Source organism: Epinephelus fuscoguttatus, linkage group LG14 (genome assembly GCF_011397635.1).
Source record: "Epinephelus fuscoguttatus linkage group LG14, E.fuscoguttatus.final_Chr_v1".
NCBI lineage: Eukaryota > Metazoa > Chordata > Actinopteri > Perciformes > Serranidae > Epinephelus > Epinephelus fuscoguttatus.
Genome location: NC_064765.1, coordinates 31,416,632 through 31,439,376, shown reverse-complemented (window position 1 = coordinate 31,439,376; position 22,745 = coordinate 31,416,632). Strand labels below are relative to the sequence as shown.

The window sequence follows — 22,745 nt, the reverse complement described above, 5'->3', positions numbered from 1 at the left end:
GCATTGCCTATTTCTCAACTCAGATGTTTTCAGAAACATATTTTAGTGTACTGTCTAACCATAAAATGAGAAAGTTGGTCCGACTGGTGGCCGGTATTTGGTACTTTGGTTGACTATTTCCAACATGGCGGCTGGTCACAAACGTTCTCATTTTACAGCTAAACTGTACACTAAAATATGTTTCTGAAAACATTTGAGGTGAGAAATAGGTAATACAGTAACAGAATCTTGATTCATTTTTGATCAGCGTTGCCTTGTTTGAAAGTTTTACAGCAGTTCACGATCAGTAACATGATTGAAGGCTGCTTCAGAGACTCTAGCAGATAAGAATTTAGAGATTCTAGCAAATGCCTTCAGATGCAGTAGGGAGTGGAGGAGAGACATGATTTTTTTCACAAACTTCCTGTCTGATGTACTTCCTTCAGAATCTAGTGACAGTTTCAGCAAAAATGACACAAAGTTTCCAACTGTAGCTGAGTCAACAAGTCCATAGCCCCGTTTCCACCAAACACTATACCTCATATATCATCGACAGGACGAGGTTGCATGCTGACTTTTTCACAACAAAATACAATAGGCTGCAGTCTCTCTTGATGGGATATTTAAAAATAGCAGAATTGTGCATTTATTCCCTCTTAGGCAAGTGCAGGGATTTGATGTTGCCGGCGCTCACAGGAACAATGCTCTTTTTTTCTCCAAGGGAAGATTAAAATATAAGTCATTCACATAATCCGGTCAAAATTAATATATATATATATATATATATATATATATATATTTTTTTTTTTTTTTTTATTTTTTTTTTTTTTTAGATGCTTGAAGATCCACTCATTACTAAAAGTGTATGTCATCCAAGAGAGAGAAAAAAACTAATGTAATGGTCAAAGTTGTCATATTGAAGTTAAGAGTGTGTTTGTGGATTCACGTCGTCAACTCATGCATCAAGTAACATTACAAGTAAATATTCCACCTTAAAAGTTGCTGACAGCTGTCCCAGTGAATTGTTGTTTTTTTTCTCAGACTACAGCTGTTGCGAGAGGCAGCAAAACATCCTTTCATTTTATAGTTATAGTTTGATCATGTATGAAAAACTTGTCACAGTATGAAAAGGGGTCGCATAAGCTTCAAAACCAGCCAAAACTCAGCCCTGAGTACAGTGACCATCCGCTATTGACCATTTAGCAGACTGCAGTGCGTTTACATTAAATTAAACTGATTTAAAGGTAGGGTCTGGAGAATTTTCCAGTTGCTGTTTGTAAACACACATTCAAATTTGGCCCCTCCTATCAGGCTCAACTGCATGCTGCCCCTACCACTCCCGGCAGTTGGGTGTTACACAAAATGATTCAAAGCTCAATCCTCACACTACATCAAGCCATATATTAGCTAAACGTAAAGTTATTTGCATCGGTTGATAGTCGGAATTAGCTTCCACAACAAAGTACGTAGGAATTACAGTTGTTGTAATGGAAAAATTGATAAATTAGCAAACTAGCACAAGCTAACCGGCCTGTATTTGGGATTTACCTGTCCAACAGAAAGCAGGCCAACTCCGCGTCGCTGTACATCCCGAGCCTCTCCTTCAATGTTCAAAAGCGGGTGAAAGCCACCCCGATATTCACACGAGTTTTGGCCCGTGCTTTATCGGCTCAGCGTTTTGCCTCACTCACATTTAATTTCCTTTTCTTCGTGGGTACGTCTGTATCCGCCATTTCTCCCGGGTGTACAGGGCCCGGAGGTACGGAAGAAGGCTTCACAGAAGAGATTCAGGCAAGGTTCGTGCTGGTGCACGCTCGGACACGCTCAGACACGGCACCTGCGCTCTCTCATTGGCTGGGGAAATCTCCGCCCAGAAGCAGTCCGAGCTCACAAAAACATCAAAATACAGTTAAAGGGCAGGAGCTCTGCAAACAGTCACCACCACACATGAGTAGAAGCCCATGATTGATGATTAAGCAGGATTTCATTTGTATACAGTGCCCTCCAAAAGTATTGGAACAGTGAGTCCAATTCGTTTACTTTTGTTGTAGACTGAAAACATTTGGGTTTGACATCAAAAGATGAATATGAGACAAGAGATCAACATTTCAGCTTTTATTTCCAGGTATTTACATCTGGATCTGATACACAACTTAGAAGATAGCATTATTTGTAATGGAACACAAAATTTTTAGGTGAGCAAAAGTATTGGAACATATAAACTTAAAATAGATTAAAGTGAATGAGACTTAATATTTAGTTGCAAATCCTTTGCTTTCAATAACTGCATCAAGCCTGTGACCCACTGACATCACCAAACTTTTGCATTCTTCTTTTGTGATGCTTTTCCAGGCTTTCACTGCAGCCTCTTTCAGTTGTTGTTTGTTTAGGGGGGTTACTCCCTTCAGTCTCCTCTTCAGCAGGTAAAATGCATGCTCTATTGGGTTTAAGTCTGGAGACTGACTTGGCCAGTCTAAAACCTTCCACTTCTTGCCCCTGATGAACTCCTTTGTTGTTTTGGCAGTGTGTTTTGGGTCGTTATCTTGCTGCATGATGAAGGATCTCCCAATCAGTTTGGTTGCATCTTTCTTTAAATTAGCAGACAAAATGTTTCTGTAGACTTCTGAGTTCATTTTGCTGCTGCCATCATGTGTTACATCATCAATGAAGATGAAAGAGCCCGTCCCAGAAGAAGCCATGCAAGCCCAAGCCATGACATTACCTCCACCGTGTTTCACAGATGAGCTTGTATGTTTGGGATCATGAGCAGATCCTTTCTTTCTCAAAACTTTCACCTTTCCGTCACCTTGGAAAAAGTTAATCTTTGTCTCATCAGTCCATAAGACTTTTTCCCAGAATTTTTGAGGCTCATCTCTGTACCTTTTGGCAAATTCCAGCCTGGCCTTCCTATTCTTCTTGCTAATGAGTGGTTTGCATCTTCTGGTGTAGCCTCTGTACTTTTGTTCATGAAGTCTTCTGCGAAGAGTAGATTGTGATACCTTCACTCCTGCCCTCTGGAGGTTGTTGCTGATGTCACTAACAGTTGTTTTAGGGTCTTTCTTTACAGCTCTCACAATGTTTCTGTCATCAACTGCTGATGTTTTCATTGGTCTACCTGTTCGACGTCTGTTGCTTAGTACACCAGTGGTTTCTTTCTTCTTCAGGACATTCCAAATGGTTGTACTGGCTATGGCCAATGTTTGTGCAATGGCTCTGATTGATTGTCCATCTTCTCTCAGATTCACAATTGCTTCTTTTTCACCCATAGACAGCTCTCTGGTTTTCATGTTGGTTCCACCTCTAAATGCAGTCTGCACAGGCAAAATCTATCGTACCCAATCTGAAACTGAGCTCAGACATTCAGAGCTATTTATTGTTTGAATAATCAATGTAATTGGCAGACACCTGGGCAACAAATCACACCTGTCAGTGACATGTTCCAATACTTTTGCTCTCATGAAAAATGGGTGGGTTCAAACAAAAGGTGCTATCTTCTAAGTTGTGTATCAGATCCAGATGTAAATACCTGGAAATAAAAGCTGAAATGTTGATCTCTTGTCCCATATTCATCTTTTGATGTCAAACCCAAATATTTTCAGTCTACAACAAAATAAAGGAATTGGCCTCACTGTTCCAATACTTTTGGAGGGCACTGTATGTCTATATTTTGTTTTGTTTGAAAATCCTCCAGATCCTACCTTTAAGCTCGTACACCAGACCAGACCAGCAAAAAACGGAAATCAACCCAGCTCTAGCCAGCACTAAATGAAAATCATCAGTGCCAAAATGATAAGAATTGAGAATAAAAATAGCAGCCATTGTGTACCGTTAACCAAAGGTCCATTCTGAGCCAGGAAATACCCAGGACAATGATGGTCCAACCAAGTTCAGATATTTGTTCTTTATCTTTGTGAGGACATTCAAAATCTGGCCCTTTTTTTTTTACTTTTCAGTTTACTTTTACAGAGATAAGAATCTGCTTTATTTTAAGAGACTCCACTGCTTGCATATTGCACAAAAATCTGTAACTGTTATTAGACCAACAATAGTAAAAGTGAAATGGCACACGTACTCTTAATGAGGAATACAAAAGAAGCTTTTTACCAAGAGGCTGTTTTTCAGGGTGCTCTAATAAGTGTGTTCCCACACACGCATGACAACAACCCTGGAACAAACCCGAAGTCTGTTGAATGCAAATAAGACAAAACATTCACATTCAAAAACGTATTTTGTGTTAATTAGACACCATGTTTCTCACTCACATGGCACAGCATTTCATCTTCTCAATGACTCCAGGCTAAAATACACAATGTCAAGGTATCACTTTAAATGTGTCTGGCCAGCTAATGGACACTCATCGCTCTTTATACTTCATCCAGGGAATTACACTGTCTGCATTCAGCCTGCACAATAGACTTCTTAACACACTCTGTGTGTGTGTGTGTGTGTGTGTGTGTGTGTGTGTGTGTGTGTGTGTGTGTGTGTGTGTGTGTGTGTGTGTGTGTGTGATAATGAGTATAGTACCCTATTGATCAAACTCAACCCATTTGGAGTTAGAATAAAAGGCAGTGGTTGAAGAAGAGAATGATGGCGAGAGAAGTGGTAAATCAGAAAAGGGGATGAGTAAGACACATGTAGATGAAGAGTGAAAATCAGAAACAAAAAAAGAAATGGAACCAAAATAAGTGAGTGAATACAGTAGAGAATGAAAAAATAAGAAGGCCAAAGAAGCTCGGTTGTTGGGGGGACAGACTATAGACAGATGAGAAAAAAGAAAAATAAGAAGAGATGTCTAATCATCTGTTATTGTCCCCTTATGTCTCTTCAGGTATTCATATGGGACTTTAAGATACTGACAGTCACCCGTGTGCGCGCGTGCATGTGTGTGTGTCCCCTTTTATGCTTTTCCCTATAATCCAGGGTGTAAATGGAGTCTTTGAGAGCAGAGAATGAGGCCATTACCAAGTATCAGTTTAATAAAGAGCAAATTGCTGTCTCTCTCTCTCTCTCTTTATCTCCCGCTCTTTCACTCTTTTTTTCTCTCTCTCTCTCTAAGAGTGAAAAGAATGACGTGTCATTATCAGTTCACTCCAATCCTCACTGCTCAAGTCTTGGTTTTATATCAGCAGTGCGGAGGTTGGTGGCTGGGACATTTTGAACGGTCCCTGGACTTGTTAGTTGGTATAAAAGGCTTTTGTTTTGATTAAAGAATAGGGTCCTGTTCTTTTCTATGTGGAGCCTGAACGTGAGGATGACACTAGTTGCGGTCAGCATGAGAAAACTGTTGCTCATTTACAGCAATGTAGTAATTATATGCAGTAGTCTTTATTTTGCGGGTTGAGGCACAAGTATACATACAATATGTTTTGCTGCTGCCCCCATCCACAGCAGTACATTGCTTACAGTGTTGGCACTCGTGCCGGCTTCTTACAAAATGGGGTTATGTTCACCGCCACCCACTGTAGGTAATACATTGACTATGGATAAGTACCTTATACAAACCCACTGCAGAAGAGCTAAAATACTGGTTTCCCTTTGAGCTAACCTGTAGTTACAGTTGTTAAAAATTAAATGAGTCAACAGTGAATTGTAGTGATTTTTGCTAACACCAAAACAGCATAATATACTGATAAACATACACAGACATGATCTACTGTGTATCTGAGGCATGTTCAGTTTGGATTAGATAAGGAATTACTCCTAAACACACACACACCTCTTTAAAGTGAAAACCTCTCCCTACAGTTATCGCCACAGTCATGTGGTCTATAAAATTCTCCCTTTTTAGATGTTTTCTATCTCTTTTAAATATAAAAATTAGTAAATTACATCTGACAAATGGTGGACTCGGCAAAGTTGTTTTAATATAATTTTTACCAGGCATCTAGCTGGCTTTACTTTACTGAGTTTACAAGTCAGACACATTTATTATCAGTAAGAGTTTATTAGTAGCTGTGTAGAGGGCAGATTTAACATTTATCATGCTGAAGGTTTCAAAATATCTTATCCTTATCCTGATGGAGGCAACTTCACAATTATGTGACTGAAATCTCTTCACTGTCGTCTGGCATAAGAACATGTTCCTTAGTTCCTTAGAACATGTTCCTTAGTACAAATCAACCCATATGATTGGGAATTGATGTTTTTGAGAATTTACAAACTTTAAATTAAACTTGTTTTTTAAATGTTAATTAAATGTATTAAACTAAATTATACTTTTAAATTAAAATGTTGAGAGAGCTTAAAAATCTCCTCCTTTTATGTGGCTATGAGTGACATCTTATTTGTATTTTTCTGTTTTTCTTTCTGTCAGTCTAGAGCTTTTCTGGTCTTTCTCACTAGAACTCCTGTCAGCTGTGCTTAATATCTTATTAGTTGGCACGGGATTCATTGTTTTTGTGCTCGGAAACTGTGACAAAAACAAGCAACCAGCCAATTAAAGGAGATGTTGATGGTAGCCAGATAAAGGCAGAGAGGCAGGTTTGACCCTTGCTTCAGATGATCATCCCTAACCTGTGCATGCATCTGTGTCTTACAGGAGTAACTTTCATTTGTTGAGGAAGAATGAGAAGTTGCTGAGAGAGCTGAAGAACCTGGACTCACGGCAGTGGTGAGCAAATACAAAAAGTGGTGTTTACTGCAGTAACAGCTCCCTCTTATTTTGGTCTTTTCATTCAAGTTTCAGTTAGTTACGAGTTTGAATCCTCTCTACGTTTTTTTCTTTTATTCCCTCTGTCTGTCTCTTTGTCCTAAAGAGTTTTGACACTAAATGTTCTTTATGTATTGATTTAAATGCAGTTACAGATTACAATGTATACTATAGGGTTCTGAGATTAAGTATAGTGTAAATATTCAGTATATTAAGTGCAGTTATGCTACATGCCATTCATGCCTTTGCCCTCAACCCTTAGTTGACCACAGTCTGATTTTGTGTGAAACCTAGACCCTGTTTACACTTGGTATAGATGCGTTTTGGGTGATCGCATCACAAGTTCACACTTGACATTGAAATGCGTCTCCACATGCATCGTAGTGATTGGTTCTCACTTCCCTGCTCCATACGCAAATAAACACATACATCCATTTTTTGCAAAGACCAAATGTGCTGTTTTTTTTTTTTTACAATTCAAGCTCGTTTCTCTAATTAGGTACATACCGAAACTATTGCTGTTGTCGCTCTGGGTTTTAGCAGATGTAGTGTTGTCTGTTTGAAATGTTCTCAGAAATATCCCAAGAAATCTGTTAACCCAATAAACCTGTTAACAATATTAATCATCCAGTTTCTGTTTTACTGACTATTCAACCCAGATGGAAATCAAACAGTGTATTTCATATTTTTGCGTGTGTACAGGGTGGGGTGTTAAAGTGAGTGTAATCTGCTTTTAAAAACCCAAGAAAGAAGTATTAAAGGAGAAAATCACCTGCCCATGTACACCCTATTAGACAGGTTTTGCTAATAGTCTATTCCACTGTCGGCTTCTGATTATGTGCACGAAATATGAGTGGCATCCCATTCCACTGTGAATTATTATATCACTCCCCCTCATTACCTTCTTTGAGGGAAACAAACTGAAGATTTAAGGGGAAAGTACTTGGATAATGTATTAACCTTGTAGAAATTGCTTAAATAAATGTTATCTGTTTTCAGTAGTTGTCATGTTGGTCATATTTGGTTTCCTCCATTCTCTTCTAGCCGTGAGACACATAAAATAGCAGTATTTTATGTGGCCGAGGGCCAAGAGGACAAACACTCCATATTAACCAACACAGCGGGCAGCCAGGCTTATGAGGACTTTGTCTCTGGACTAGGTTGGGAGGTAAGAACACATTTATTAAAAAAAAACAAGGGGTGAAGTCCGCACACTGTTGTAACTCCTCAAATGTTTATTGTATAAGATCAACGTTTCGATCACATGGATCTTCTTCAGATCCATCCTGACGAAGATCCATGTGATCGAAACGTTGATCTTATATAATAAACATTTGAGGAGCTACAACAGTGTGCAGACTTAACCCCCTTTTTTAAAAAAAAAAAAAAAAAGTCTGTTTGCTTGTTGGTCCTGCACCTGTAATATTTTGGATGTGCGTGCTCTACCACACTTTAAGAACACATGTATTCATGTAAATGCTCACACATTGTTTGTCTTCCTCATATGTTGGTTTAACTGCTGTAATATTGCAATGCTAAGAAAACATATTTTTAGGTCCAGGGATTAAAAAGAAACTACATTATGTGTCTTGACGTTTCACCAGGCTAATGATGGAGAAAATTGATATGCTGAACCAGCTTGAAATACAATGCATGGTGATAATTTTTGTGTGTTAACATGAAGTGCTTTGTGCAAAGGAGTTCTCCTGACACAAGTAGCTGGCAAAAAAATCCTATGAATTGAAGAAACACACTCAAATGTTCTTCAAAGCAGTTTTAACTGAATAGTAAAACCACATTTTTTCTTTATAATATGCCAAAATTGTGTCTTTATTTAGTGGTTAAAGAGTTCAGAGGAGACTGAAGATCATCTGATTAGATTTTTTAATTCTAGGCTTTAAGGCAGTAAAGGCAGTTTTTAATGTATCCTGTATGTCATGGTGCGTGTGTTTGTCCCATAGGTTGACCTCACCACTCACTGTGGTTTCATGGGAGGTCTGCAAAGGAATCGCAGCACAGGCCAGACTACGCCTTACTATGCCACCTCCACCACCGAGGTTATCTACCACGTCTCCACCCGCATGCCCCACGACCAGGACCACAACCTCACCAAGAAGGTAACACACACCGATCTGACCTGACCTTTTTTGTTTGTTTGTTTGTTTGGTTTTTGTGTGTGGGTGTGGGTGTTTTTTACAAGAGTATTGAAGTATCCATTGTTTACTCTTGTCTGTCCAACTGAGGTAATGCAACTTAACTGCCTGTTTGTTGCTGGGTGAACATTTGAACAACAAACACCTTACGTGATGTTCCAAAGTTTTCAGATTTGCTTGATGGTTGATGGAAACATAGCTTCTTTTGTCAAGAACGGTGCATCTGTCTATCTTGTAATCTACTTTGTTGCCCTTTGTCGTGTGTGTCTGTGTTCGTAAAAACATGCATAATTGTTGTTATTTAATTGTCTTTTTTTATTGAGAAAAGATGTGCCATGTTATTCCCATTTGATTCCTTTTTCTTGTCTGCCTTTCCAATTTCTTTCTTTGCTTGGAATGACATTGCAAATGAGCACAGGTCGCTACACACACACTCACACACACGTGTTGATGTCAGTGTTTCTAAAGCGCACTGATGTTTCCAATAATTCTTAGTTGCAATCATGTCTGTGTTTATGTGCGCTGTGGGCTCGTATCAGTGTCTAGGCAGGCAGGTTTATTGTGTGTGTGTGTGCGTGTGCGTGCATTTGTGAGTGTGTGTGCACACCTGTCAACCCCCAGGCATTGGGCGCTCTCCACATGGCCATAATGTCCCTTTAATCAGATCATACTTCCTGCTTCTCGGCCTATCACGTCGCTGCAGGCTCCTGATTGGATTATCAGCGCCTGGTCCGACACCATCCGTCTCCCTGATCAGCTGATGGCCCCATCAAACACGCATACTCGCATACATACACACATGCACACACACGCACACACCACAAACCTGTTTAACTTGACACAAACACACATCCACTAAGGGCTTTATTCACATCAGTCCACACAAATAGCCACACGACTATAAATTTGTGTTAACGCCGGGCACAGAAGCACACACACGCTTACTCGTGCACGTGTTAGCGAGCACACACAGGCTTACAAACGCATACACTCACAGTTTGATAAATGTGTCCACAAAGAGGTTAAACTGACAGACATACACATGTCCATACTGGCAGGCATTTATCATCCATCCTTCTGCCACACACACACACACACACACACACACACACACACACACACACACACACATACACATACACATACACACTGCAGTGTGATTTTAGTCCATTGCAGGGCATTTGTCCAGCTCTCACTCTTTGCTGTGTGTTCTGCTCCCTCTCATACCACATCTGCTTGAAACATGATTAAAAGGATTAAAGCTGCATTACACCAACTGATTGTGGCATCAAAGATGACATCACTCTGATCTTCATCATCGAAATACATTTAAGAATTGTGATACGGATCAGAAAAGCACATCAGACAGTAAGACTCCACTTCGTCTTATTAGACTGTGCCACCTAATTGTACTGACACCCAAAAATACATCTTAAAGGTCGTAATTCTAACTCTCAAAGTGGGATAATTACTGAGCCCCTCAGTTCACAGTATCACTGTGAGTTGTGTGCCTCACTGACACTTTGAATTTCAAGCAGAGTTAAGTGCCACTAAAAGATTTATTTTAAGAAGAACTTTATTCTGTGTGTTTCCCAGGCTCTGCTTAATATATCAACTTAATGTATCACTAGTCAGTAAGAAAATGTCAGTTTAATTCAAATTAAAACTCAAATTTAAAAATCAAGTAGCGTCATTATTGCACTCCCAAACCTGATGGATAACTCTTGCACAGGTTTCCCAGGTCTCCATATTACTTAATATGAGTGGGGTTTTTTGTCTGGTTACCCTTTATTTATTCATTAAATTTTTTCCTAAAGTTTGTCCATCCGATTCAGATTTTCAGTTTTTTTCTAAGAACCATAATTAACAGCATACACAAACGTTTTTCTTGTAACTTTTCTTTAATGAAAATTCAATTGCATGGTCACAATAAAACATTGACTGTTAAATAACTTTTACACTTTTCTCCAAAACTGTACTAAATCTTACTTCTTTAATCTTAACAGAGAACAAAATACACAACTGATTCTTGTTAAACAAACATTCAAAAGGAAATGTGTTTGTCTCAGGGCCAAGGTCAAGAGTGGCAGACATCTGAAGGTGTGTGAAACACCAGAGAAGTAGAGAGACATTTCTGTGTGTGCGTGCATGCATGCATGCGTACGTGTTTTGGCAGGCATCAAGGTTAATGACAGAGCTGTCACCGGCCCTGACTGTACCCCACTGAGTGAATGGGCCCCCCCCCCCCCAGACAGACAGACACAGAATCACACAGCATCAGACTTGGTCCCATCTGTCTTCCAGCCCGTACTCCATCTTTCCGGAGCTTCACTCTGTCTTCGTGTCCACTCTTCATCTTCACACACTCACTCCATCACCCCCAGGGCCACCAATAGCACGTACATGCACAAAATCAAAAGCCTTGGGTTTATGATGGATACAGTCTATCCAGCTCTTTGTGTGTGTGTGTGTGTGTGTGTGTGTGTGTGTGTGTGTGTGTGTGTGTGTAATTGGCATTGGCTAAGTTTGTATTGTTTATTCTGTAAGAATGAAAATTGTGAGATGTTTATTCCATTTTGATTCTAGTATTCATTTCTGTTGTCTGTCCCTTTCTCCCCCCCACAACTCCTTCAGCTAAGACACCTGGGTAATGACGAGGTCCACATTGTTTGGTCGGAACATTCCAGAGACTACCGGCGAGGGATCATCCCCACAGAGTTTGGAGACGTGCTAATCATCATCTACCCCATGAAGAACCACATGTACTCCATCCATATACTCAAAAAGCCAGAGGTAAAAACAATATTCAGCATTTTGATATCCTGGACTCAAACTGTCAGTTGTCGATATTTTGGGCAAATTATTCAGTATGTTTGTTTTTCAGTGTTTCTCAGAATCCTTAACAGTGGGTGAAAATGAAACAGCTGGACATTTTAATTAATCATTAAAACCCAGAATGATAATTCAGTCCCCCTCTTGGTCAATATTCAGTAATTGGTCAGTAATTATGCATGTCACCTGTTGCAGAACTGTAATAGTAGCGTGAGTCATTGGCCCATTAGCGTACCTTTTGTCATGACAGTGGCACAGCTGTATGGATAGCATTATTGCAACTATTAACTAGCTTTTCAATAAACTTGGAACAAACATTCATGGTCCTCAGAGGATGAGTCCTACTGAATTTTCCTCCAGTGCCACCATAAGGTTGACATTTATAGTATGGTCAATGAAATGTCCCAACAACTATGGGATGAATTATGCAATTTTATGTGCATGTTCATCTCCTCTCCAGGATGTTCTCATCAGCCTCAGCTGGCCTTTATGTTTAGTGCCAATTAGCAGATGTTAGCATGATAACACTCTAAGCTAAGATGGTAAACACTTGTAGCTTAACATGGATGTTATATTGATGACTGAGCCTTTTATATCATATGGATGTGAAGTTGGGTAGGAATAAAATTGTGAACATGCGTAATGCGTAATTTTATGTTACCTACCAGATAATACTGACATGCATCCAGATTGACTAACAATCCTAGAGAGAGTCTTGCCCTGAGTCTTGCTGCTCTGGTTAATGTATCAGTCTAAAACACACAGACATTAATACCACAGCACTGATAGCGTAATTGTATTTCAAACGAGACCTAACACAATAAAATGCTGCTTTTTCGGTATGACATAGATACCACAGCACTAATAACATAACCTCATTCTGTTTCATTCATTCTACAAGCCAAAATATTGAATTATCATGAATCCAAAAACAAGTTAGATAAGATATTCTCTGTGTTGTCGTCCTGAAAGCACTGTATTCAGTCACAGAGTGCATGGCTTGGAGACCTGGTCTACAAATAAATTCAATAAAAAGCCTGACATTATTCTCTTTGGTGGATTCCACAAGCAAAGTATGGAATTAAATTTCTTGTCAAGCTTGGTTCACTAAAACTCAGGGGCTCCCACAGATTATTCTGTTTCATAAAAAATATCTAGAATTGTCTTTGAGAGGCCTCCATAGGCAATAAATTCATTATTAACTATAAAGTCACAGTTTTTTTCTGCTTTAATGTCTGATTCTACTTGTCTTTGTGTCTGCAGGTGCCATTCTTTGGTCCACTGTTTGACGGTGCCATAGTGGACATGAACATTTTGCCCACCATGGTCAGAGCCACAGCGATCAATGCCAGTCGAGCTCTCAAATCCCTCATCCCCCTCTACCAGAACTTGTATCCTTTTGAAAGCCCTCCACAAAATATGCAAAAACAGGATCAGAGGCCAAAGGTAGGTCTCAGAAGCCTTTTTTCAATTTTGTTGATAGTCTTCGTCTCTATCTCCACAGTAGCACCTCAGCTCTTTAAAAGTTGTTTTTTTTGTAGGCTCACCTCCGCTACTTGAACTTGTTTGAATATATCTGCAGCATTGTGTTGGCCGTCGAAATCCTTGAGCGAGAATGTTGGTTCTCACTCAGCTCAAGTGTTAAGAATAGCAAATCAATGTCCAGTGGCGTTTGGCTTTCAGAGTATAAGTGCTAGAGTGATAGAGCTGTATTTAGTTGGCTCTGAAGTGCCATATATCAAGCGTGCATGCATCTGTGTGTGCAGGGGAGAAAGAGAAACAGACAGACAGGTGTGCACACAGTCTGTCTGCTTGATCCGATGCGATGGTAGTTTGGTTGGAACAAGCCCGGCGTTCAATACTTATCGATGACTCTCCTCTCTAACACTGCTTCTAAATGAGGGGCTTTGCTCTCTGGTCTCACACACAGACATGCACACTGAGGCACACACAAATACAGACATGTGTCTACACTTCTACACACTCTTTCTTTCTGACAAACACGGACAGACGAATACACTCGCATGGACATGAGCTCCACAGAGGCCCAGTAATGCAAGTACATCCACATACAGATGTGCAGAATTATGCACTGTTGGTCAAGAAGTGATCACACAGACACACACGCACACTATTGTGAGGTGACAGTGTCCCCTGTTGAGGCGAGCTGAGCCACTGACTGATCATTGGAATTTCTTCTAAGCATCACTTAGAGCAATTTGATTCCCTAATGATACTGTCTTCCTGTCTGCCTGCTAGTCTGCCTCTTCTTTTCTTCTTTCCCTTCATTTCTGCCCCTCTTATCCAAATACATCCTGTGCATGTGCATCCTGGTGCGCATACACAGTATAAACACAACAGGGACTAGGCTTGTCAAGATAATTACGTTATTGACTTAGTGAGGTCAGCAAAAATGATCAAGGTCATATCCATATATCGTACAATATTGCCTTTGTGTTTACATGCATATTTGTTTACATAAGGGCTCTGGCACACCAAGACAACAGTCGACCATTGGTCAATGTTGAGACGTCTGTGAGCGTCCGTTGCCCTAGTTTTGGCAGTGTGTCCTGCATCATTGGCACTAGTCTGCCCTAATCAGCTTTTTTTTTTTTTTTTTGGCCACTTCATGTTGAATCAGCGTCCGAGACAGCAGAGCCTGTCAGTGAGTGAACTTACTCTGATTGGCAGTTTAGCTTTGTGCACGAGAAGAGGAACGGATGTGAGAAAGCAAACAAATAGCAAAGTCAAGTGGGTGTGACATTAAACCAAACTTGTAGATAAAAAAAAATTAGCTGTTGAGCTCTTAAGCAGGAGGAGTTTGTAATTGTTTGTGTTATTGTTTGCTAGCAGACAGTATATATCCTCTCTTCTTGTAACATCAGGTTGTGTTGTTAACGTGTTAACTGGCTAACTAGCATCTTGAATCCATCCTGTAGGTCTTCCGGTTGCCCTTTTTGAATGACGAATACAGACGACCGCTGCCTGCTGCTATGGAGAGTTATTTGCTCTCACGCAGGCGCAGACAGTATGTGCCAGTTGGCCATTGGCTGTAGTCTTTGCAGTGTGTTCAAGTCCAACTTTCTGGCCAAGAAACAGGAAATGCGATGCAATGCAGCAATCAGCCTTCGTCGCCACTAGTTCTTTGATGTACAGCCCTAACTCTTAACATTTAAAGGCAGGGTCTGTTGATGCGGAGATGTCTGGTCCACTAATTTAATATTACCCGTACTTTTTCTAACTTTATCTGCCCCAGTCTGAATAGTAAATGTTTTGTTTCTTTTTTCCCCAAATGCATTGTCTCTAACCGACTCCCTGATTTTCCTGTCATTATTTCCTTTATCTCTCAACTTAATTCTCCTCTTGGTGTCCTGCCTCCTTCCTCTACTTTCTCTTTGTCTTTCTTTATCTTGTCTTTCATGCCATTTCTCACACCTCTTCTTCGCTGTGCTCTATCTCTCTTCACTCTCCACTCTATTCCACTGTGGGTATAAAGCCTGTCACTGGGCGTCTATCTCAGACATGGGTTATCATTTTCAAAACTCGCATAGCCAAACCTATCTCCACACTGCATGTTAGCGCTGCGTGAAACAACTTCCAAGCGAGCAACCTACATGCTATAACATCTTTTATATTTCACCTGTAAGTGCTGTTTTCTCTTGCTAGGCTTTAGCCATTTTAATGCCAGTGTTCACCTCTCCACCAAAACAAGTTTCCTCCTGACACTATTTTGCAGCGTTGCTGCATCTGAGCTTAGCACCGCCCAAGATGATTGGGATTGGTTTAAAGAAATACAAACAGCCCTGGGCATTTTTTTCCCCTTAGTGCTGAATTATGATGGGTTCAGGCACCTTCTCCAGCACTGGCGCAGCATGACCTAGGTCTGACTATGCAAGACTACTCTCAGCTTGCCTCTTGTCCTTCATCTCCATCTTCTCTTTTTCTCCCCTAATTTTCTCTCAAATCTCCCTCTCTTTCACCTCCCTTTTTTCCCTTTCTTCTCCCTCTCCTTCTCTTCTCATTGTGGAGAGATAATATAAGTGCTGGAGGTGATGTTTGCCAAGAAGGTGGAAGGGGCACGAGGAGAAGTGGGGGAGGAGGGGGGTATGAAGAAGCCATTTTGCTCTGCCACGTCCACCCAGCAAGACAGAGACGGAGAGATTGTTAGGCTCAGTGTGGGGCTGTAGCTCTTAGCTAACACCCCTAGACCCCATTGTGTGTGTGTGTGTGTGTGTGTGTGTGTGTGTGTGTGTGTGTGTGTGTGTGTGTGCGCGTGCGTGTGCGTGCGTGTGCATGCGTGCATGCGTGCACCTTTTTGTACATAGTAGACTGTATCAGTTTGTGTGTGCGCTTTGTGACTCCAGCAATCTTGGTTGAGTGTGCAGCCATGTAGACATCTTTGCAATTTAGTTGTGCGTAAGGCTGTGTGTATATCCATACTGTATGTGTGAGACCATGTACACGTGCCTGATGGCACATATGTAGCGCATGCTTGTCTCGAGGTGTTTGTGTGTGTGTGTGCGAGTGTCTTGGTGTGTATTGATTGGTAGTAGCAGCAGGTCGATGTCTCTGACAGGCTGAATTACAGTAATCAGTCATTATTGACTCCCCATCTCTGTGCTACACACACCTCTCTCCTTTTCTGTCTCTCCACCTCTCCCTCCCAACTCTGCCCTCTACTCCTGTCACTCCTTGTTTCTTCCCTTTTCTCTCTCTCCTCTGTCTCTCTAGTCCTGCATCTGTCTCAACACCCCTCAACATCTTGTGCTCTAATTTTTCCTACCGCTGTCTAGTATCACTCTGTCCTTCTTATCATCATTTCTCTATCTCTCTAATTCTGTCCCTGTATTTTCTCTCTTGTCTTTCTAACTCCCTTATCTCGGTTCATTTCTCTTTCTCTTTCTGTCTCATATTGTCATATTGTATTTTTTTCCTTTTTCATATTTCTTGACTTCTTTCAGCTTTTTTACTTCCCTATCTTCTGCACTGCACATTCTCATTGTTCTGAATTATGAGAAACTCTGACGTTATGATGTCATAACAATACTTTGATGATCTAAAAGAGTTAATAATTGCTTAGGACAGCTTGTAATAAGACAATATAATTTCAGAATATAAAAAAAGTCCCCTGGTTAGTCTATTTTGTTCTTCTTGGAGACCTTAGAGTGAAGGGCACGTAAGTTACCAAAAAGAAACACATATTAAAAAAGACAAGCACAGGGAAGCCTCTCCGTTAGACAAACAGTAGTAAACAAACAAAAAAAACCTTCCAGCACACACCAGAATACTAAGATCGACATTATTTGATCATAAGATTACAATAGAAATAAGAAGGAGTGAACTACGGATTTCACATGTTTCTTCATCAGATTCGCCCTCTGCTTGATTGCTTTCAAACATTTGAAGCAAAGTCAACAATAATAGGCAATAGTAACTAGAGGTCGACCAATAGTAGATTTTTAAAGGCCGATATAATAACCATAGTTTGGAGTGGGACAAGGCAGATAGCTGATAAGTCAGCCGAAAAACTTAATGTATACATTGCGCAATACACTTAGACACACTCACACGGCAGAAGGGACCTGCTTTCTCTTGAGCTGTACCCACTGGTGAAGTTTCTTTCTCCTTGATTTAACACAGCTCTCCCCACTTTAGCTCCAGTCAGTGATGTAAATCCTCATATGATTGGTGGAGACCACGCAGCCTTTGGCCACCGTCGTAGCAAAGTTCCCCCTTTAACAATAGTTTGTAAAACGTTGAAACTATAGGCACTGATAAATAGGCCAAACTGATAAGTTGGTTGGTCTTTAATAACAAGTATAATTCTATTGTATGAAATTAGATATTAATATTAAATCTACGTTTTAATAGGATAGGAAGTGAGATACAATTAATGTCAGAGTACAAAATCTGGCTATTACATCTCTAGTGTTACAGAGGATGAGCAGATCCAGAATGCACACATTTCCATAAGATATCTTAGATATCATACAGTATAAAGTGTGTGAATATTCTCATAATAAAATACATTTCAAAAACGAGGAGAAGAAAATATAAGAAGAAAGAGGGTACGTAACAAAATACATAATATATTATACATTACAAAAGTAGGAAGGGGTGAATCCTTTTTAGTAGATATTGAATTAGTCGGTTGGATAAAGATTCTTGGTAAATTAAAATATAATAGCACATGTGTGAGTATGTAAAATACTCTTTCAGAGTGCTTTATAAGCCGTATTGAATCTGAAACTTTGTAATCTGGTACCATAACTACTGGATTTAAATGACAATAGATGAATATAGGCATGAAGTACAGGAGCAGCAACGGAGATGGAGCTTTATATATATAAGTATGATTTATAGCTTGAACCTTTTTTGTCATAAAATAAAGTCAGACATTCTTGGAGATTAGAGCGTGCACTACACATACGGGTTTGATGCCCTTGTGTGCCCCTTGAGTCCTGCATCAAGCTGTGTGTCATCTGTGTGTCTGATTCTGAGTGCTGCACTGTGACATCAAGTATCCTCACAGAGGGGCTGAAACAGAAGCAAATGGGGGGAGAGAGATGGAAAGCAGGCTGGCAGGGCGAAGTGTGTCACTGGTTAACTGGCATTTTTCTCTTCTTTCTTTTTCTGTCTATCTCTGTCTGTCTTCCTCCCTCTCTCGCTGTCTCTCTGTCTCCTGGCCCTCGGGGCGGTCCATCTGCCTTCTCTCTCTCTCTGATCTTTCATTCACCATGACTAGAGCCATCCAACAGCACACATACACACACACACACACACACACAGACACACAGAGTGCCAGGTTGCAGGGGCAGCTGTGTGTAAGCACAGCTCTATCTCACATATCAGCTCATTGCAGCAAGAAAAGCAATCCAAGACTCCCCAGCACACACACACACATACATACTGCCTCTCTCCATATAGGCCTCACTCTGCTCACAATGAAATGCAATACACACCAGGTTTTAATACTTCACCACCCCCTGATAGCATGTGTACAGAGCAGTAAATCTTTAGTCAATGTAGAGAAACATGGGTTCCTCCTGTAGCCCACCACAGTGGAATCAGTCCCTCGGAGCTCAAAGATTAGACGAGATGAAAGTAAGGAGCAGACTACTGAGGGACATATTGGTGTCACCACCACTTAAATGGCAGAAGAGACTCTGAATATGTCACTAACATACCAGGAAAATGGTAGATTCTAACTTAATACCTTAAAAAGTGGTTATTGTTGTTGTTATTATTATGAGCACTCAGTGTTTCCCACAGAATAAGAATCTGTTTGTGATGATTGGGGGGGTTGGGAGGGCAACAGCTGATTGATGCCAATCAGCATTTAATGGCGCTGAAGGACGGCGGGCCACTCTCCTCTTTCTCTCTTGGGCCGCAGCCTTGCAACAGCACTTAAATTCCGACACCGAGACATTAATCTCACAGCAACACCGTTAAACCTGATAACTTCCAGTAACAGTTAGCCCTGTCAATTTGTGTGTGTGACTCTGTCCCAGGCACAGAGCTCCAGTCCTGCAGTCTCATGATAAAGAGAGGGGTGGGGGCTGAGCAAATCAATACATTGTTCGCAGCTCTACAGTGAGATTTACCTGTTTTTAATAGTCAAAATTTGTGCTAAATTTATCAGTAATTGAACAAAATCGCAAGGTCACGCATTCAGGGGCATTGATTGATTTTATGTCACTTGTTGCGGTCATTGTTACAAACACATCAGAGAGCCACACTGTTGTGCTGGGTGACATGTTTCTTCATTGCCATCAACACACATACGTATATGTATTTATCCACAGCTGAAAATAGTCCCTAACAAAGGCACTTTTTTACTCTTCATTAGATTTATTGCCTCTTATTAGGAGTGACACAGAAAGAAAATCAGGAAGTAAAGATTGTATTGAGAGACGGCCTAACACATCTAGAATATGGAATTACAAAGTACAGTTGATACCACAAAAGGCTAATTATAGGACGTAAATGCATCGATTGGAATTTGTCTTTCATGCTGCAGTGATTTAGTTTTACATAAATATGCTTAGAAATCTACTATTTACCAAGTTTAAGATGAATCAGAGTTTTGTGACCACGAGTTCTCTTAACACAGCCTCCATGGACTGGTCAGCCACTTTGGCCAAGGTTCACCTAGCTAGATCTACAGCTGCTCTACCATCTGATAACACGTAGTGTGTGTGGGTGTGGGTGTGTGTGTGTGTGTGTGAGACTGAAAGAGAGAGATAGAGAGAGAGAGAGAGAGAGAGAGAGAGAGATTTGTATGTGATAGGTGTTGGTGTGTGTGAGGGGTGTACATGGTAGTTAGTGTTTAGTGTTCGAGTGTGTGTGAAAGCGCAAGCTGTGGCCGTCATCCATCTGCTCCTGGGTGATTGTGGTTCTGGGGAACAATGTTGGAGAGACACTAAGCTGCTACACACACACACACACACACACACACACACACACACACACAGTTCCAGCAAGTGTATATGTGTGTGTTTGTGTGCATGAATTTTCAAATGTATATCACCCCATTTACACTTGTGTATTTCGTGGTATTTATGTTGCATGTGTACATATTTCACTCTCAGGATTAGAGCGTGTGTGTGTGAGAGAGAGAGAGACATCCCCTGTAGTAGTTGATTGGCAGAGATAGCTGCACTGAGGCTGGGGTCAGCATATGGCTCAGAGTGATAGCAATGCCGTGTCTGTGTGTGTGTGTGTGTGTGTGTGTGTGTGTGTGTGTGTGTTCTCTGTGTATGTGTGTGTCACTGCCTTTCCCTCTTTTTCACACACTGTTCCCAGTGAAATGATGGCAGCTCTGGGCATGTAGCGCTATTATCCCCCATATCCACACACACTCACACACACGCATCAAGAGCAGCCAAACGCCTAGCGGCCTGCCTGGCTCCTCTTTGCCAGCTCCCACAATAGAGCCTATTGTCCCACTAAGGCTACAATCTGCTGTGTGTGACAAGGAGTGTGTGTTCCTCACCACGGGAGAAAGGTGAGGGCAGAACCTTACAAATTGAAGACATTTTGTTATTGCTGATGCTGAAACGGGGTCATGTTATCCTTAACCTCCCCTGAGCTCCACTGCACCCATCAGCTGTGGAAGGCGCACTTTGTTTGACACCATAAAATGCTGCACCGCTGCCAGTCTTCAGGGTGCATCCTGCTGCATTCGATCAAAGTGTGCAATTTGCAAATCAATGAGATATTAATTACAACTGTTGATACAAGTACATTGAAATCTGTGAAATTTCAGATCTTTCATTTTTTGTTTTTTGTTTTTTTTTAATTTTTAGAAATTATAACAATGAAGAAAAAAAACTACACAGAAGACCACTACTGAGGATATTCTCGGCACATTGCATATTCTGCGTATTGTAAAATATGGATGGTTATAAATATATTTACCCATCTGCTCCTTATCAGAAACACAGCATTCAGTGAGCAGCTGTACTGGCAAATAGACAATTGACAACACCGCATGTTGAGTGGTATTTGATGCTTAAAGATGGAATTAGGCTTGCTTAGGTTAAGGGGCTGTGTATTAGTGAGGGTAAGGAAATGAATGCATGCAGAGGGGGAGGTGATGGCGGTTAATTGTTTCCCGTTGGGCAGATAGAGGAAATGAAAAGAAAAGGGTGAGGAGGAGGGATCAAGGCTAATCTCACCAACTTCTCCTTGGGGAAATGTGTGCGAGTGTGGTTTTTGTGAGTGAGATGCTTTCAGGATCTGTCGATGTGTTTCACAAGCACATATTAGCACTGTGGTGTTTGACACTTTGTAACATCTACCTAATTTCTTAAAACAGCTGTTAGAGCAGTCTTCTTTGATTGAGATTTATGTTTGAATAATACATTACTCACTGTTGTTTTTCACGTAGCTCATCATAATAGTTTTAAAAAAACTGGCAGGTTGATGGTATATAAAAAACATGTAAAGCAAACATACAAAAGCACATAAACACAGACAAATAGTAAAACAATGACTTAACTATATGACATATGAAAAACATTAGAGAAAAACATCCAAAAGCACAGACAATTGGTGACTCCAGATTATGGCTGCTGGTCTGATTGTCCTCTGTTTTATATGTTTAGATTAACAGTTGAGATATATGACGTTCCTTGGATTTGTGGGTATAGTGTTACATAGGAATCAATAAGAAAAGTTAACTTTAAGAAAGTGAATTCAAGCCCTTATGGGTTTACAGTAAAGCAGAAAGATAGCTTTGGTGTATGGTTGGACAGAAGACCTACTGTATCAGCTCTACAGGTTATTGAATACATTGATAAAAATATAAAACTAACAAAATGCCTCATTTTCAACAACAGATGTTCTTGTCTCAGCAAATCTTTAGACAATAGCCCTGGACTCATGGCTACTGGCAGGAGTGTGTCTCACACTAGCAAAAAAAAGCACTGATGTTTCAACTCAGTGTCGCATCTGTGTGTAGCACACACACACAGATGTTGTACTGGCAGCGTCCATATCACACCGAGATCTTGCCTTAGAAACAGGCAAATTGTTTGTGAGGACTATTACTGTAGATATTTCTCAGGTTTTATCATGTGTTTTGTTTTTTGTTTTGTTTTTTGGCTAATTTCCAAAATATATGATTCATGTAATGACTGAGTGCGTATCTGTGTGTGTTTGTGCACGTACGTGCCTTGTCACCGAGAGCTGTGCAGACACATGAGTTGTAGCCATCAGTGGCTTGATCACGGCTTGTTGGAGCAGACCCCCCTCTGACTGGTAAACAAGCTAATCTGTAAGCTCTTTCTGTATGGATGTGGATGTTTGTGTGTCTACGTGTGTGTGTCTACGTGTGTGTGTGTGTAAATCCTTGACTGCATTTCATGGCGGGATGTGTGAATGTAAGTATTCATATGTGACAAGGTGTTTAAGATTCAGGCTGGGCTGTCACAGATGACCAAGACCATGAAAGAGTGCAGTACACTGTGTGTCATAAACTCTGACAGCCGTCTTCAGTTTGGCCTTGAAAAGAGAGAAAAGGAGAATGTTTTTCACGGGCTGCGTGCAAGGATGTAAAATTGAGGACTGATCAATCACTTTTTAAAATGTGTTTGAAGAAAAAAAAAAAAACATTAACAGCTAATAAG

At 40.6% G+C, this 22,745-nt stretch overlaps 1 protein-coding gene across 6 annotated transcripts in view; it reads left to right on the top strand.

The window, feature by feature from the left end:
* ralgapa1 (Ral GTPase activating protein catalytic subunit alpha 1) overlaps positions 1 to 22,745 on the top strand; it is an 80,514-nt gene that overhangs the window by 37,650 nt on the left and 20,119 nt on the right. For all 6 annotated transcript variants that reach the window (XM_049597071.1, XM_049597070.1, XM_049597073.1 and 3 more), the window contains 5 exons: positions 6,518 to 6,589; positions 7,673 to 7,796; positions 8,590 to 8,745; positions 11,416 to 11,574; positions 12,877 to 13,004. In XM_049597071.1, the coding sequence (XP_049453028.1) occupies positions 6,518 to 6,589; positions 7,673 to 7,796; positions 8,590 to 8,745; positions 11,416 to 11,574; positions 12,877 to 13,004 (639 nt within the window). The remainder of the gene's footprint in view (positions 1 to 6,517; positions 6,590 to 7,672; positions 7,797 to 8,589; positions 8,746 to 11,415; positions 11,575 to 12,876; positions 13,005 to 22,745) is intronic.